Genomic DNA, 16,862 nt, shown 5'->3' on the forward strand with positions numbered 1-16,862 from the left:
TCCTTAAAATTACCATGACGTTCATCTAATAAAAAACAAGTCACATCCAGGACAAAAAATGATATCGAAAGCAATGTCGCCTTTATGTCAAAGAAATAAAAGGGTCCAGGTCAAAACGATATCATGATTGTTACACGCTGTGCTGGAGATAACGTGCCAACATGTCATTCTTCTCCATGTAAGTATATACATGTATGTGTCAAAATGGTTATAAAGTAGAATGTTCCGTGTAGCAAAGAATTCTTACAGCCGTTTCTATGTAGGTATCGAATAACGTATTAATTAGTAATCATGGGGCAAAGCAGTAACTCTAACCAAAAAAGATAAAACTTAAAACTATTGTAATCTTCAAGATGGCATGGCCCTTTATCAAAACACGTATAATACCACACATGGTCACTGATGTATATTACTGTGATATCATTAATTTTCGTTGGGTTTTAATTTTCGTGTATTTCGTTTTTTGACCAAAATCAACGCATTTACAATCTTTTTTTACCTTCTGTTCATTAACATTAAATGGCGAGAGCAGTTTGACACGATGATTGTCACTTTCTTTACACAGCGGTAGGCCTAGTTAGCTGGTAAATTGCCGGTGACACTATGATGATGAGGATCTCAACAACGATGTTTTTACAATCAAAATATTTAATCGTACCTTGTGCAATTTCAAATGGTAGCAATCAAGTCTATTGTGTATCTGATAGGCATTTAGATTTAATCATTGGCCAAGATATTAACGGGAAAGCCGACCGAGTAGGATTTTAGTACCGACTTCACACTTCCGTATTCTCAATTATTTCAATTAGCATTAAATTAGGATGAGATCTTACAGAACCATTTCAAAAAATTGTAATAAGAGTAAATTTTACAGTCATACCATCATTTATAGTGCCGATCGGTCAGTGTTAATGCAGAAAGGTTTTACTTTCGTATTTAATTTGATGGCCCTGCATGTGGCCATTAAACTCACTTCCGTAAACATTTGCAACTTCAAAAGTTTTGACTTGCTGGAGAAACATATTTCTAAGGTAATCTGTTTAATGTGACGAATCAATTACACTCTTATACATCGTTTTCAGCTCCAGCCTATATTCATTTACCTAATCAGATGCTGAGATACCATACTGAAGATTCACGATCGTAACATATGTCCGGCCATGCACACATGTGCTCCCAAAACGGACATTCAAGGAATTAAAGATAGACATTTCAAGTGATGTTTTCCTTTTATATTGAATATATGTATTGATCATTGACTTAAAGATTCAATCATACGACAACGTGTACAAAATATTACTGTACACGTTAACTAGGACCTGCCGGTCGGTGATCATGATACAGGACCTTGGTCATGCCTAAAAAACCCGTTAAACACTGGTTGAGTACAGACTCTAGCTTATGACTGTATCTGTGGTGTGTGGTAGATCTAGAGCTTAGTTCCGCTTGAGCGATCACGCGGTACAGGTGACAGTGTCGACTGAGCATTTTAACGGTAATGTGTAAGATCTTCTCCACGAATTTAAGTGCCAACGAAATAGTAAAACTTTGTTATCCACGAAAATTGTGACCAACGAAAATACATGATTTTACAGTATTCGCACTACAAGAAGACAAAGTAAGTAAATACAATAGGTGGAGACGCATTCAACTCTTCGGCAAAATTCAGCGAGGTTTAGTTTTGATCCCAAGAAGAATAATGTATGTAATTTTGAAAATCCATTCGTGACTATTAAGGACCGCGGTGGCCAAATGGTTAAGATGCCATGCCCCCGCGGTCCCATTGACGGGGAAATAAAATTATTTTTATCCTGGAAAAAAGATGTCTTAACATACTGCCACAATCCCTCCACCTCTGGGTGGCGAGTTCGTATTCCTTGGGTGGTAGTTGCCAGGTACTGACCGCTGATCTGTGTTTTCCTCCGGGTACTCCGACTATTTTTTTAATAAAATATTAAACTGTTTATGAATAAGACGAATTCATGAGGAGGAAACTCACAACAAGGCGGTATTTCAAATGTATTACACAACAGTGTTAAAACAAAAAGTCAAAAGACACTTAAATTGAACAGAATGTTTTCTGCTAATATTTGCTTATTTACGCTGATATCACAGTAAATCTTATTAACAAAACCATCACATGTATTTAGATACATATTATCATGTTTTACCGTTTCCATTGTTCGAATCGCTTAAGAAAATGTCTTCGTGCAAAGTTAAATCCCAATATGAATAATGCTTAGGCCAAAAAATGTCTGTTTAGGGTTACGTTGGCTAAAAAAGGGGGATCAATCGGTCGGGAGGATTTTTTTAGTGTCTTTCACTCTAAAATAATGGTCAGAACCGGAATCTGAGATCGAAATCCCGACTTTTTTTTTAATTTCGTAGAAAAGAGGGAAATAATTAGGGTTGGGGTAAAACATTAAGGTCAGTCGGGTAACCCTAAACTTACATGTTATTTTTTGGCCTTATATGAGTTTAAATGTTTTCTGATACATTATACCTTTCTTCCTGTTACAGATACATTTTGTTGGTTACAGCGTTCACATTCCATGTGACAGGTCAGTACTTTCAAAGGGAAGTTAATGTTAAACACGAGTAAAAAGATAATTAGATAAACAGGATAACAAGATGCTGCTTACCGAACGACTATTCTGCATTTACAGATTACAGAGTTGCCTACCCTTGCTGTATTGATTGCGTTTGTGAAACGTAACTTCATACAATGTATCAGAACGACGGCCTGCGTATTGCTTACTAAACAATGACGTCACAAAAGATACCTAACCGAAAGGGTGGTAACTCTGTATATACGTAGTTTGCAAAGACCGAATAGCCAAGTTTATTTTGCTACGCTGTTTCGTTTCATTTTTGGTATTTTAAAGGACCACACCAAATCAGACGGATATGTGCATTGTATAGCTAGTGGTTTTTTTTTAGTTTAATAGTTTTTAAACACATGCTTATACAAATGATTGCACAAATGGGATTCAACGTATCATCTCCCGAAAAATAATAAGAATTATTTTGGGTTATTTACAATGTTTTCTTAAAATAATTCACTATGTGATTTCAAATATTTCATGTTCAAACTCAAACGAAATTAAATTAAAAAAATATGTCAATGCTTAGATTCCTATTCACAGATGGAGGCCAGATATGCGGTATCTGTTCACATATCCCTGATCCAAGCAACTGTGACAAGGTCGGCGAATGTGGCGATCACGAGGTAATTCACTGTACCGTAACGTCGCCTCATACAAATAACTATTTTCACTGTACTATAACGTCGCCTCATACAGATAACTATTTTCACTGTACCATAACGTCGCATCATACAGATAACTATTTTCACAGTACCGTAACGTCGCCTCATACAGATAACTATTTTCACTGTACCGTAACGTCGCCTCATACAGATAACTATTTTCACTGTACCGTAACGTCGCCTCATACAGATAACTATTTTCACTGTACCATAAACGTCGCCTCATACAGATAACTATTTTCACTGTACCATAACGTCGCCTCATACAGATAACTATTTTCACTGTACCGTAACGTCGCCTCATACAGATAACTATTTTCACTGTACCGTAACGTCGCCTCATACAGATAACTATTTTCACTGTACCATAACGTCGCCTCGTCGCCTCATACAGATAACTATTTTCACTGTACCGTAACGTCGCCTCATACAGATAACTATTTTCACTGTACCATAACGTCGCCTCATACAGATAACTATTTTCACTGTACCGTAACGTCGCCTCATACAGATAACTATTTTCACTGTACCGTAACGTCGCCTCATACAGATAACTATTTTCACTGTACCGTAACGTCGCCTCATACAGATAACTATTTTCACTGTACCATAACGTCGCCTCATACAGATAACTATTTTCATTATTACGTTGTGAGATTCAAGTGAATATTTAGATTTATGATTACTTGCACTTTTGAAATGTTGGGACTGTGAAGATAAAAATATCTTCTCGACTGTAGTCACTATTTTGGGGTTTGATATCAAGATTTCACTGTGACTTATTCCATCATAATCACTTGGTGAACACGACACCCTGCTTTTTGCGATTTGACCTACTAGACTTAACAACTTCAGTTGATGCATGAGCACTGCTTTTGAGCAAACCAAATCTTATTGCCTAGCAGGTCAGAATAAGACCAAAAGCTGGCAGATCTGCCATAGAGTCAGCCCTTATACAGGAGGTCACTCTTCAACTTTCACTGATCGCTTTCAACATTCTTCTGTATCATGTTCCATATCTAACATTCCCTGTCGAAAATTGTAATCAAACTTGATGATGTAGTCTAGATGTTGGACTTAAATATGTTTTATAGTTTTTGATAATGCATGTTTAGTTTGGTATTTAAAACAATACCAAACAAATCTGATTAAAACCACTCCGTTATATAGAGGATCTTACAACATCCCCTAAGGGGTCATATTCAGATGGTCTTTATACCACGTGTAATTCAGATCTAATGGTATTTTCTACATTTGCTACATCAATTGAAAACGCTATTTCGTCCCTGTATACATATTCTATTAGCTTTGTTGAGCTCTTTTGTCGAGACGACTACGTGCATGAAAATAATTATGCCAGTATTTTTCAAACTTTTCCGTCCGAGATGGGATTTTCTCAGATCCTCTTACCAAATGTAATGATAATAAGGATGTGTATTTTAATCCGATTGATAATACATCAATCTCTGAAAATCTGAATTGTATCTGTAGGAGTGCGTTGTCCAAAGGTACCTCAGCTCCGCGGGATTCCAATATTATGACGTCGGATGTTACTCCTCTGTAGTAAGTCAGTAGTGAGACTATCCTCGATACACTAGGGGCTACTATCACTGTCGTTATATATGTCATAGGCTCTGTATGCAACATCAGACAAGACAGATAATTTGATATGTTACTACACATCAAGTGGAATAACGGTACACAACATAACTTCGGACTTTCGCATAAGGTTTCGCTCTCATTTTTTTGCTCCTGGAATATTTAGTATTTTACGACGATACCTTCCCGTGGTAGATAAAACAGCAGTGATAGTAAACCCTAGAATTTAGAGGATATAGTCAGAAAAGTGATTAAAATAGATTGTTGTTATCTCTCCATTTAATGATGGTTCCGACAACATTTCATTAAGAATCATGATCTGGTAATTTTATTATTAATTCCGTTCATATGCTTCTTTCGTTCGTCCTATCATTCATTCATAAATTATCTAGTTTTGCAATTAGGACGATATGACCAAGATACTCAGATGATAATATGTCATTGATAATGTTTTAATTAGGCAAGTCAACAGTAAATACCTAATGGGACGTTATCCTATCCGTTTTTAAAACAGAAGGAGTGTCAAGGAGATTTGTTATCTGGTCTTTAAAGATGCTCCACCTCTGACAAATGACATTTTTCGCTATCAAAATAGATACAGACGAATTAGTATTTTTATTCAGTTACAAAAGTTACTTACTTTACACCATTAGCACCATTGGAAAGTTTGAGCTTCCTATTTCACTCCAAAACAAAAATATGAATAATTAATTGCATTCCGAAAATATTCCATTGCGCGCTGTCCTATATGAAATAAAATATTGATTGCGCATGCACCAACAGCAAAATAAATTATTTCATATTATTTTTGTGTTAATAGTACATATTTATTCATGATTAAAAACCAACTATTGTTCAATTAATGAGTATCGCTTATGCTCTGCCGGCGGTGGAGTATCTTTTAAAAATGTTATGAAAATTTAGAATGTTTAGAATTTATTTGAAACAAATAATGCATATATACATTTTCATATTGTAGACTATATATAGATCCTCTTAACAAACTAACAATACATTATAGTCATTACTCGCCTTAAAACATTATGATACCTTTCAGTCTTGTCAGACCTTGAAAGGAAAAAGGGAAGATTTACTTGCACATTCCCCGTCACTACGATCCAGCGATATCCATCTTTGTTCCTCGTGTTGTAATGACACAAAACTCTGCAACGTCATCAACGGCCACTGTAACAGTCAAGGTAATATATTTACATTGTCACTGTGTATCCTTACCATGCGACTTACTACATAATTGTGACGGCGACTGACAAAATGGGCCCAGATGAGGAAAAGTCACATTTTCATTTTTTCACATTTTTATTTTCTTTAAGGTGTGTAGATCACGTTTACAAAATATTAAAGTCGTAGGATGAAGCATTTCAGAAATATGCGACTTTAAATGAGGCAACATATACATTCGTTATTGACAAAATTAGCAACGTCAAATCATCACGCCATGATCATTGACGTCATGCCACAAGGCTGCCAATGATGTTATATAATAACATACAAATGTATGTGCATAGGACATATGCTTTGGACTGGTCTTTAATTCTTGTAATTTATTAACAAAGTTTAGCTTTAGCTCTATCAGTGTTACATGTAACTACATTAATTGATCTGTGACACGTAAATTTATCAATCTAATTCTACTATTTGACGGGGTGACACGCAAAATATTCGTGTGTACTTTAGTTTCGTGGTTTAAAACTTTCAAATGTTTTCGTGTGTAGATAAAGTTCGCCAATGATACCATCAATACATCAAATTTGGTTTTTTTAGGTCACCTGAGACGAAGTCTCAAGTGACCTATTCTAATCGCCTTTTGTCCGTCGTCGTGCGTCGTGCGTCGTGCGTTGTATGTCCGTAAACAATTTGCATTTTCGACTTCTTCTCCAAAACTGCTGAAGCAAATTCAATAAAATTTTATACAAACCTTCTTAGGCATAAGGCCAATCAAAATTGTGAATTATATGGCCCCCACCCCCCAGGGGGCTGTGGGAGGGGCCAAAAGGGGTTAAATTGACTAAAATTTAAAAAATCTTCTTCTCCACTCACAGATGTCGTAGAATCAAATACTCTTCTTAGATAGAAAGGTCTTAAGGTCCTTTACAAAAATTGTGAATTATATGACCCTGGGGTCTCTAGTTTCCCCCTGGGGAGGGGGTTAAGTTTACTATAGTTTATATTGGGAAAACACATTTTTGCGCATTATTTGGTCATTTGTAATAGGAAATGAGTGAAATGTTGTCAGAATTATCAGTATGAGATGGCCATTTAATCCTATTAACAAATTGACTGACCCCCAGGGGCCTTAGGGGCAGGGTCAAATAGGCTAAAACTTCAAAAATCTTCTTCTTAAATTCTGGAAATGGTAGAATCAAATACTTTTCATAAATAGAAAGGTCTTAAGGTCCCTTACAAAAATTGTGAATTATATGACCCTGGGGTCTCACGTTTCCCCCTGGGGAGGGGGTCAAGTTTACTATAGTTTATATAGAGAAAACACATTTATGAGCATTTGTTGCTCAATTTTCATAGGAAATGAGTCAAACTTGGTTAGAATTATTAGCCTGAGACAGCATTTTAACATCATATCCACATTGGTCCTGGCCGACCCCCTGGGGGCAGAGGGGCGGGGCTAAAAAAGGGTCAAATAGGCTAAAACTTCAAAAATCTTCTAAAATTCTGGATATAGTACAATCAAATAATTATAGATAGAAAGGTATTAAGGGGTTTTATAAAAATTGTGAATTATATGACCTTGGGGTCTCACGTTACCCCCTGGGGAGGGGTCAAGTTTACTTTAGTTTATATAGGAAAAACATATTTGTGAACATTATTTGCCCAATTTTCGCAGGAAATTAGTCAAACTTGATTAGAATTATTAGCCTAAGATATAGCATTTTAACATCCATATTCGTCCTTGATGACCCCCTGGGGGACCAGAGGGGCAATTAAAATTTTAAAAAATACCTCTAAGTTCACAGGTTTGATGGAAGCAAATACTCTTCATTGTCTAAAAAGTCAAATTTATAAATCACTGACCAACTTCAAGGCCCAGCATATAGTGTTTATATGTCTTTTATTTTTTTCATTATTTGTTTCATTATATATTCTAACTCAGGTGACCGTTAAGGCCCATGGGCCTCTTGTTTATATTCATGGTCCACAGCAACCGCCAAAAGAACAACTTCACGAGGAAAATTTCATGCAATGATATTAATTTGTATGTCCGTATTCAAAATTTCACGAAAACCGAAGATCAGTGCATTTGATTAATGTGTATATGCTTTCAGATTCTTTTAACTAGAATGTTGGTATACAAATAGCATTAATGGGGCGACCGACGAGATATATTATGTAACAAATAAATCAAATAATATTACATTTATGCATGAACAGATTTAGCTACCTGCACACACATGCGTATGCGCTCATGTGCTAAGAATTGACGAAGTAATTGTAAACAAAACCGTCAAAAATTAAATTGAATGTAGATCAAATGATCAAATAAAAAAGACATATGCATGGAATATCATATTCAGGTCAGATAAGGTTTTCAAAGCATACACTTCATATGTATGATTATATAGAGGAGAGCTGACCATGTACTAGTGAATCGAGCCCGAACCCTCCGCTCTCTTTGCGATCACACTCGGAAACCAGAGTGTACATGTCTAAACACCCGTAGCGTAGGCTGATTACATTGGTAAACAGTCCCTATGTTTCTTTCCGTATAACCGGAATAATGTCGTTCTATCTCATCCGCAATACGGCATATAATATATACAATAGATCCATCTTGGTTTTATATCAGTGTTTCGTAAGCTGATTGTAGTGTGCTGGTTTGTTAACTACTTCAGTAGCCCATGCATGCAAGCAATCGGGATCGAGCAAAGACTTGTCATAATACATATATATATATATACATTTTTATAGCACTCAGAAAATGGTGGTGGGAAAGGGGTGGTTATGGTAAGCAACGGTAATTCAGTTCAATTATTGTTGTGTATCTTTACCAGATCAACACTTAATACACTAAAACGATGTATGTCTTTTACTGTTTTTTCCTGTTAAATGTGTGTTTTGAGTCGAATATTAACATATCTTAAACTATGAATCAGGAAGTGTTCGTAGTTCAATCTCCCAGTGACCTAGCCACATTTTTTTAAAATTTTACATTTTGTATATCATGTAGATAGACAGACGCCTCTATTGTACATGCATACATACTGCTGAATTTAGTAATACTGACCCAATATGGCACATAAATCAAAAACTTGTTGATGAAGTGATCGAATTTAAGAAACGAGTAATCGCATTTACATTTCAGACCGTTTCCTTTCAATATATCAGCTAGATAACTCAAGAAATAAACCTAATTGTTAGAGTTCTACTTTATTAAATATATTTGGAGAACGTAAAGAAATGTGCTGTAGACAGGGTCTTTAGATATTGCAATCAACGCGATTGAAAAGAAAAAGACGCAAAGCATGTTTCAAACAGAGGGTTCTGAGAACAAGTTACAGTTTATATCACAGTGCCAAAAGATCACTAGAGAGGTCTAATGGTCTACGTCAAGTTTCGCAGTTTAAACCAAAATATGGACAAGATACAAATTGATATAATTCTCAGACCCCTGAGTTCCTTAGACAGTTTTTGTCCGACATATTTTACATAAAAAGGACGATGCGGTAATCGTACGACGTCTGTTTCCATAGTTTTTTTGGGGGGTGAGAGGAGGGGGCCGACGAGGCAGTGACTATCGACCTAATCGGCCGATTATCATATGATGACGGGCGATAACCGGCCTATTCACCGGACATCGTATGAATATCGCCCGAGTATCTAATGGACAACGAATTTCGAAGGATAGTTGGAATTGTACCATGTCGGGCGATTTGATTGCCGCTTGATTCCCAGCCGGGTATCGGAAGATGCTTAAACGATAAGTGAAGGATATGTGGTCGATTATGAAATTCAACGGGACACCGGAGATATTTTAACTTCGAATTGAAACTCTTCGGGCACCGGCGGCCATGTCTGACCAGTGTCCGGCCGGAGACCAAGCAAAAATGACTAAAATTTATGCCGGGAGTATATACATTGTACGTACATCTTAGCCTAACCGGAAGGGGTTGTTACCAAAGCATAAGTACTGAACTATACGGACGTCCACTATAAAAACCGTATTACAGTCACATGATTCGTTTCTAAATGTTAACCGGATGACGTATTCCTTGTTATTATCATCGTCGCATAGTCCGACAAGAAAACTTATTCTCGTACAAGATTAAAGATTATCCACAGGTGTTCTATAGATCATATCTCCCCTCTCTCTCTACTAGAATTGCATATCTATACATGTAAAGAGAAAAAAATATTTATAGAGCCAAACGCCTGTGGTTCATCTACAGAATTCAATTATCGGCTGATGATACACATGTATCTGCATCCTTGTCCTCTAAGATTTCTGAAGAAATAATTCTAACACATTTTTCTTTTCACAACATTCCATTGTTTGCATTTTAAGTTATATGTACATGTATATCAATGTATTCAGTATAATTTCAGTGACTTTTTACGGCTTTGATTTTCAATATTTTATTTCAACTATGTTACGACATATTGCAAAATATTATTAACTTACGAAAGAATAAAGCCTTCGGAATTTCCATAATATCTATGGAGAAACAATATTGCTACAAGTGTATATAAGATAAAAAAAATGTTGAACTGTATTAAATTTATTATATTTTTGTATGGATCCCATGACATGTGGCATATTGGAATTTGAGTCGAATAACTGCGTTAACTGATTGAGATAAATCAAGATTTTTTCCCTCTGATCTTTGGTTGATTTCCATGAATTTACAATCTGATTAAAATACAGATCCTTATTATCACTACGTTAGATAAGAGGATCTGAGAAAATCCCATTAGGGGTCATGTCCAGGTGACCTTTGTAAATGACCAATCAAATTGCTGCTGGCAAAATTTTGACTGTGAATTTCAGAGGATGAAAAAGTTTGGAAATCTGTCCGAATTATTTTCGTGTACGTAGTCATCTCGCCCAAAGAGCACACTAAAGCTAATTGTATTGATATTTTGGGTCGAAATGGCGTTGTCAATTGACAGAGCAACGTGCAGAACATGCATTGGTCTGAATTACACGTGGTGTAAAGGTCATCCGAACATGAGCCTTAATCGGATTTTCTCAGATCCTCTATTGAACGGAGTGGTTATAAGGATCTGTATTTCAATCAGATTGATGAATTTATTAATTGTCATCTCTACAAACGAAGAGAAAAACAATCTCAAGATTGTATTTCTACACTTCATATTATGTATTGATATTATACAGGTACTTAAATTTATACATAAAATGCGGGCTTAATGAACCGTTGTTTATTGAAAGTTTCCGCAAATACACGTGGTGACGTCGGCAAAAAATGTGCGTAACTTTATAACACCATTTATTCCGACGTCATAATCGACGCATCTGGGCCCATTTTGTCAGTCGCCGTTACAATTGACCTACCGTATTCGACCCAATAAGCGCCAATGTCCCTACATGTATAAACGCCCCTTCCATTTTTGGAGCCTCAATTTCAATTGCTTGGGCATAAATAAAGACCAAAACTATGAAAACTCTATAGGTTTGCACTTTGCTTTGCATTAATTTCGTCTTATTTAGCACCTTTTCTTTTTTTCAATTTTTAAACGTCCTGGGCGCTTATTGTGTCTAATACGGTATGAATAAATCACGCTTGTCTATAAGGAACAGTTTTACTTTATCCATTTGACCTGGTTGACTGTTTTGTCACCAAGAATATATATACGAAATGATATCCAAGCCCCTAACCACGAAACAAAGTACACACAAATTCATGGTATACAGTAACTCGAAGACTAATTAAACTAAGAATGTCGTATTTTTGATTCTGATGTTTCCACAGCGTTGGACTTGACCGGCAGGATAATCTGCTACAGTTGTGATTATATGACCAGTCCTGGCCAGTGTGACAAAGTCACGAGCTGTTCTTCAGATGAGGTATCTATACACGAGGGTCTATATTGCTCTATTGCATCTCTGCATATTACAGAGTTGTTTCCCTTGCGGAGAGGTAACGATTGTGATGTTATTACTTTGTGCTTCGCCTCGCGGGTACATATTATATTTAGACTCAATATTCATAAGTATTATGTCACAACCTAACTGTATAACTGCTTAACATCATTTCCATGCATATAATGTTCAAATATTGATCAATATTGATCGATCTCATAACAACAAGCGATGTGAACGAGAATATACATGATTAAAGAGATATTATGATATATTTATGCTCTATTGAGCTTGTATCTAAGATCTTAAGGAGTCTTTGAAGATTTTAGTTTTGCGAGCTTTAGTATGATGTGTTTCGTAAAATCTTATAAGAAATCAACACAAATTTAAATTGCCTTTATCACTGAGCTTCAACAGCCTATATTTAATTTGAATGCCAAAATGCGCTGCAGAATCCAGGCGGAATACCGCCATTTTTGTCCAGCCGTCCATAAAATCAAGAAGTCCTTGTGTCTGGCATTACGTCACTATGAATTTTCTTCATGGCACAGTCAATGAAAATCACTCCATGTCAATGTTTATATAACACGGGGTGAATCACTGGGTATCAGACAGATGATGTACATTGTAAAAGAGCGTTCCGTTAAAGCGAAAATTGAAAAGAATTGATATATAGTTAAAGAGTAAGAAAGAAAATTATTATGTTGTCAATTTATGAAAACCTTGGTTGTTTCCAATTCATTTTGATGACATTGGATTGCAATGATTAATATATTTTCAATGCTCGCCAACATTTACATTAAATATCCCTGACGAACCTCTTTAAAGTATGTATTCTTAGGGAGAGTGTGATTTACATGCTTTCTTGTTTGCTTTTATTTATTCTTAGATATTTTAAATATTTTACAGCAATGTTACATCGAGGAAAGAAAAAACGGTTTGTCAGGAACCTTACTGTGGACAAGTCGATGTGGAAATGGACCTTCGGTAATTTCCCTCTTCACACTCCTAAAACACTGAGCTTCGTTGTTTGGTAGTTTCTGCTCCTGCTTAACGCTCAGTAAACAGGGAGTGGGACGACTGGTTCGCCCGTTGTCAGCATTATGTGAGCGGTGTGTTGCTTGGTCTCTTCGTCGGCAAGCTTCAGTGATATAGCACTATACAAAGGGCAACAGTTCCACTATACAAGAAACAGCAGGAACATACCGCAGTCTCCTTAAACACGCACCTCTCACTTCACACACTGCATAGACGGGCGGCCGTCCTTTCATGACCCTGGCTGTTAATATGACGTTAAAATAATCAAACAAACAAACAATGATTGCATGGTTGGTTAGACAGGCCCATTTGAGGATGGCCACTCCTGTATGAAGTGCGTTGCTTCTGTGCGTGCTTTGGGAGGCTGTGGTGTGTTGTGTTTCTTTCAAATAGAGGAAACATGTTAAAGTGCTATCTCAGAGACACCTTATAGCACACCGTACCCTTTGACATTATATCCTTTTTATGAAAAGGAGTAGTTTAAACAATGATTACAATGTCAATATGATAAATGACCGATAAGATGAGATCGAGATCTACCGGTGTTTAACAAACACGCACCCGGTGTACTGGAAAATAAATACCTGTAATATATTTCCCGTGATTGCAGTAGATTCAATGATATTTATTGTGTAGTTTTTGGTTGTAGTTTTGACGAATTATTTTGTCGGTCTCATGTGTAGCTTGAATAGCCATTGTTGTTTGATATTGTACGTAGTTTTTGTCACCACAGACCTGTCAATCTCCGAATATCTCTCTTCCAACGGTCGGGAAAAAACGTTCCTCTGCGACCTGTTCTGAGTGTTGCTCGTACAACCTTTGCAACAACCAATGTCCAATTCCGCCTCCTCCAACCACTCCAATACCTACAACAACTGCTGCTCCTCGTAAGGGATTTTAATAAATTACATACATGCCGTCAACTTGCAAGTGCGTACTACACATGACATGCGAGTCTTTTATGATAGAGTGATTTGTATGGAATCTGTAGACGTAACATGGTTTTTTTATATTTTATTTGAACGACGTTTTAAATCCAATGATGTTGTAGGCCTTTGTCTGATGCTGTACATGCCAATGTATATATACTGCCTGAATTTTTAATGAAGTGGTTTTTGGTTTGCATGTTTTATTTGAACGAAGTTTTAAATCCAATCGTGTTTTAGGTATTTTGAAAATACTATATACAATGTACATGATCATAGCTATCATGTAAATGTGTAAAGCATTGTGATTTCAATCTTGTTTTTACATTTAGCTGCGCTCTTCCGAGACTTAACCGTAAATTTCTTTTCATATCTTTTTTTTTGTCTACCATACAGTAACAAAACCAATCATAGTCTTTGTCACTAATGTACACGGCATACAAACGGGATCATATGTACACATAACATGCAGAGCCAATGGCAATCCGACACCATCGATTGCCTGGACTTTTCAAGTAAGAATTCATGACTTTCACGTGTTGTTCATTTATGTTTTAGTAGAAAGGGGTATGTATGGTCAGGGCCCTTTTTGCCCCCTAATCCATCATTGGGCGTTCAGGAAATACGTTGTTAGTACATCGCTGATTCATCTGTAATATTTTTTTTTTGATAACTTTATAATCAATTATCGTTAGCTCTCTGCCTTCCGGTTGTAAATACAAATCCCTAAATACTATGTAATTTCGTAGGTCGATGGCGTTTGTCGGTTACTCCGACCTTTCTTTTCCTTTAATAACACTGATTGTTAAAAGAATATTAAATCCAACATTGTATAATGGCTATGGTTACATGCAGCTGATACATATTTAAGGGTCAGTATTATTTTCCTATGATATGTTGTATCGTTTCGTATCTTTTATATTGCACCGATTTGTAAATTAAATAAACCGGAAAAATATCCGGGATGAATAAATAACATCTGGTATTCCTATTGGTTAAAATAACGTCACTTGATATCAAAGACATAGCAATATATACTATAAGGTTAGTAGATATCATATTTGAGTTTGAAAATTGAGGTGTAGGTCGTTGCCCCTAACGTCACCGTAACGTCGTTAGCAACAAGATGGCGGCACAGATATGTTTTGGGCAGACGGCAGAGAAAGTTTAACGCGGATGACACAATCAAAAGCAAGGACAATCAACTATATTTTGTTGTGAATGTTTAACAAAAACGGAGCATAACAACAAATTATAATTATTCGATGAGGAAAATAGTGCCTACGATCTTAGTCATTTTGTTAGTGCTAATTTTCTTATTGATTTTTCATTTATATACACGGCGCTGCAAAGAGCCCTCTTGTTAAACAGTTAGTTAGTGACGAATATTTGCCACTTCTACTATATAACCTTACCGAATTTATGAGGGTAAAACTGACACCCAAACGTGACCATTATGACGTCACTAATGTTGACTGATCCCCGTCAAAATTGATGTTCTATCTCGTGAACAAACTCGTTGTTAATAAACGGTTTACCAGGTCTAACTTAACCATGATAATGCAGAAACCCCAAAATGAGACAAAAATGTAAATAGAAGTATTAAGCTATCTTCCTATGGCATATTTATAGATGTCAAAGCTTTGCAATCATTTCTAGCGCCCATCATGAAGATTGTCTGTAAAGTAAAGATGCTATAGGAAGACAACTTGACATAGAGTGTAAAATAAACATGTAATAGGCTTGGTTTAACCCATTAGGGGTCACGACAAGATTACCTTTGAAAATGGCCAATCAAATTGGCACTGCCAGAATCTTGACTGGGGACGAACTAGTTTGAAAAAAGCTGCCCGAATTATTTTCGTTCGCTTATTCATCTCGCCGAGAGTGCACAACAAAGCTAAATGTTTATGTATACTGGGACGAAATGGCGTTGTCAATTGACGTAGGAATGTGTAGAAAATGTATTTGATCTGAAGTACACGTGGTAAAAGTTCATCCGAACGTGACCCCTTATGGGATGTTGTCAGAACCTATATTGAACGGAGTGGTTATAAGGATCTGTATTTTAATCAGATTAACATTGCCCGATACTTTTAGACCTAATTTTCTTCCGTAATAATTCTCTAAATTGCTGGTTAACTAATATCAATAGCAAAGACTTTCACAGTATAGAGAACATTAATTATTCAATACTTTATTAATTTTGGTTTTATTTATTGTATCATGGACCAGTTGTAAAGAAATAGCAATGTACAAATGTCTAATAATACCATATCTTTTTACACAGACGACTTCTAATACATTGCCGACGAATATATATTCGGGAAATAACGGCGCCGATTTATTCATCGACAGCGTGACAGAGCAGAATTATGGACACTACCGTTGTACTGCCAGAAACTCGCAGGGAGAAGCTATCGAGACTGTGAATATTCGGGAACATTGACCAAATAGTCCGTAATCACGTCCAAGCATATTGACCACAATAAACTGCATTGGTTACCCGATTATTTATTTGTTATGTAATCAGTTCTGTACCAAACAAGAAGGCACCACACGAATATACATGTACCACATTTTACCAAAGCACGCGCTTAGCACTGCATACACACTACACACATACGTGGGAGGCCGTCCTTACATGACCCTGACTGGTAATAGGACAGGAATCAATCAAACGAACAAACAAACAAACATTGGTATGTGTGAAAATTTGTGATAGCTAATGTAATTTATGTTTTATATTATAGTTACGTTTCCTGGATCTGCTCTGTTGTACTGAACCCCGGAATAAAATATGGACGCACGATTTTGCTAGACGTGTTTACGTTATCTTTGATGTGCTGTCCGGAGATACAGGACAATATTGCAATAACTGTTGCAAAATATAAATTGTATGCAATTTTGGTCATTTTGTAGTTGATTTCTAATTGTAGTATTGTTTGGGTTTTTTATG

General features: G+C 36.3%; 1 protein-coding gene across 1 annotated transcript; it reads left to right on the forward strand.

The window, feature by feature from the left end:
• Nucleotides 1-134: 134 nt before the first annotated feature.
• LOC138306335 (uncharacterized) lies at nt 135-16,416 on the forward strand. The gene is made up of 10 exons (XM_069246766.1): nt 135-178; nt 2,521-2,561; nt 3,147-3,229; nt 4,760-4,831; nt 5,925-6,066; nt 11,830-11,924; nt 12,849-12,926; nt 13,711-13,864; nt 14,300-14,418; nt 16,194-16,416. Exons 1-10 carry the CDS (start codon nt 162-164, stop codon nt 16,350-16,352), a joined length of 960 nt encoding a protein of 319 aa, XP_069102867.1. The 5' UTR covers nt 135-161; the 3' UTR covers nt 16,353-16,416.
• The last annotated feature ends 446 nt before the right edge of the window (nt 16,417-16,862 follow it).

The sequence above is a fragment of the Argopecten irradians genome, chromosome 13 (assembly GCF_041381155.1).
Source record: "Argopecten irradians isolate NY chromosome 13, Ai_NY, whole genome shotgun sequence".
Taxonomy (NCBI): Eukaryota; Metazoa; Mollusca; class Bivalvia; order Pectinida; family Pectinidae; genus Argopecten; species Argopecten irradians.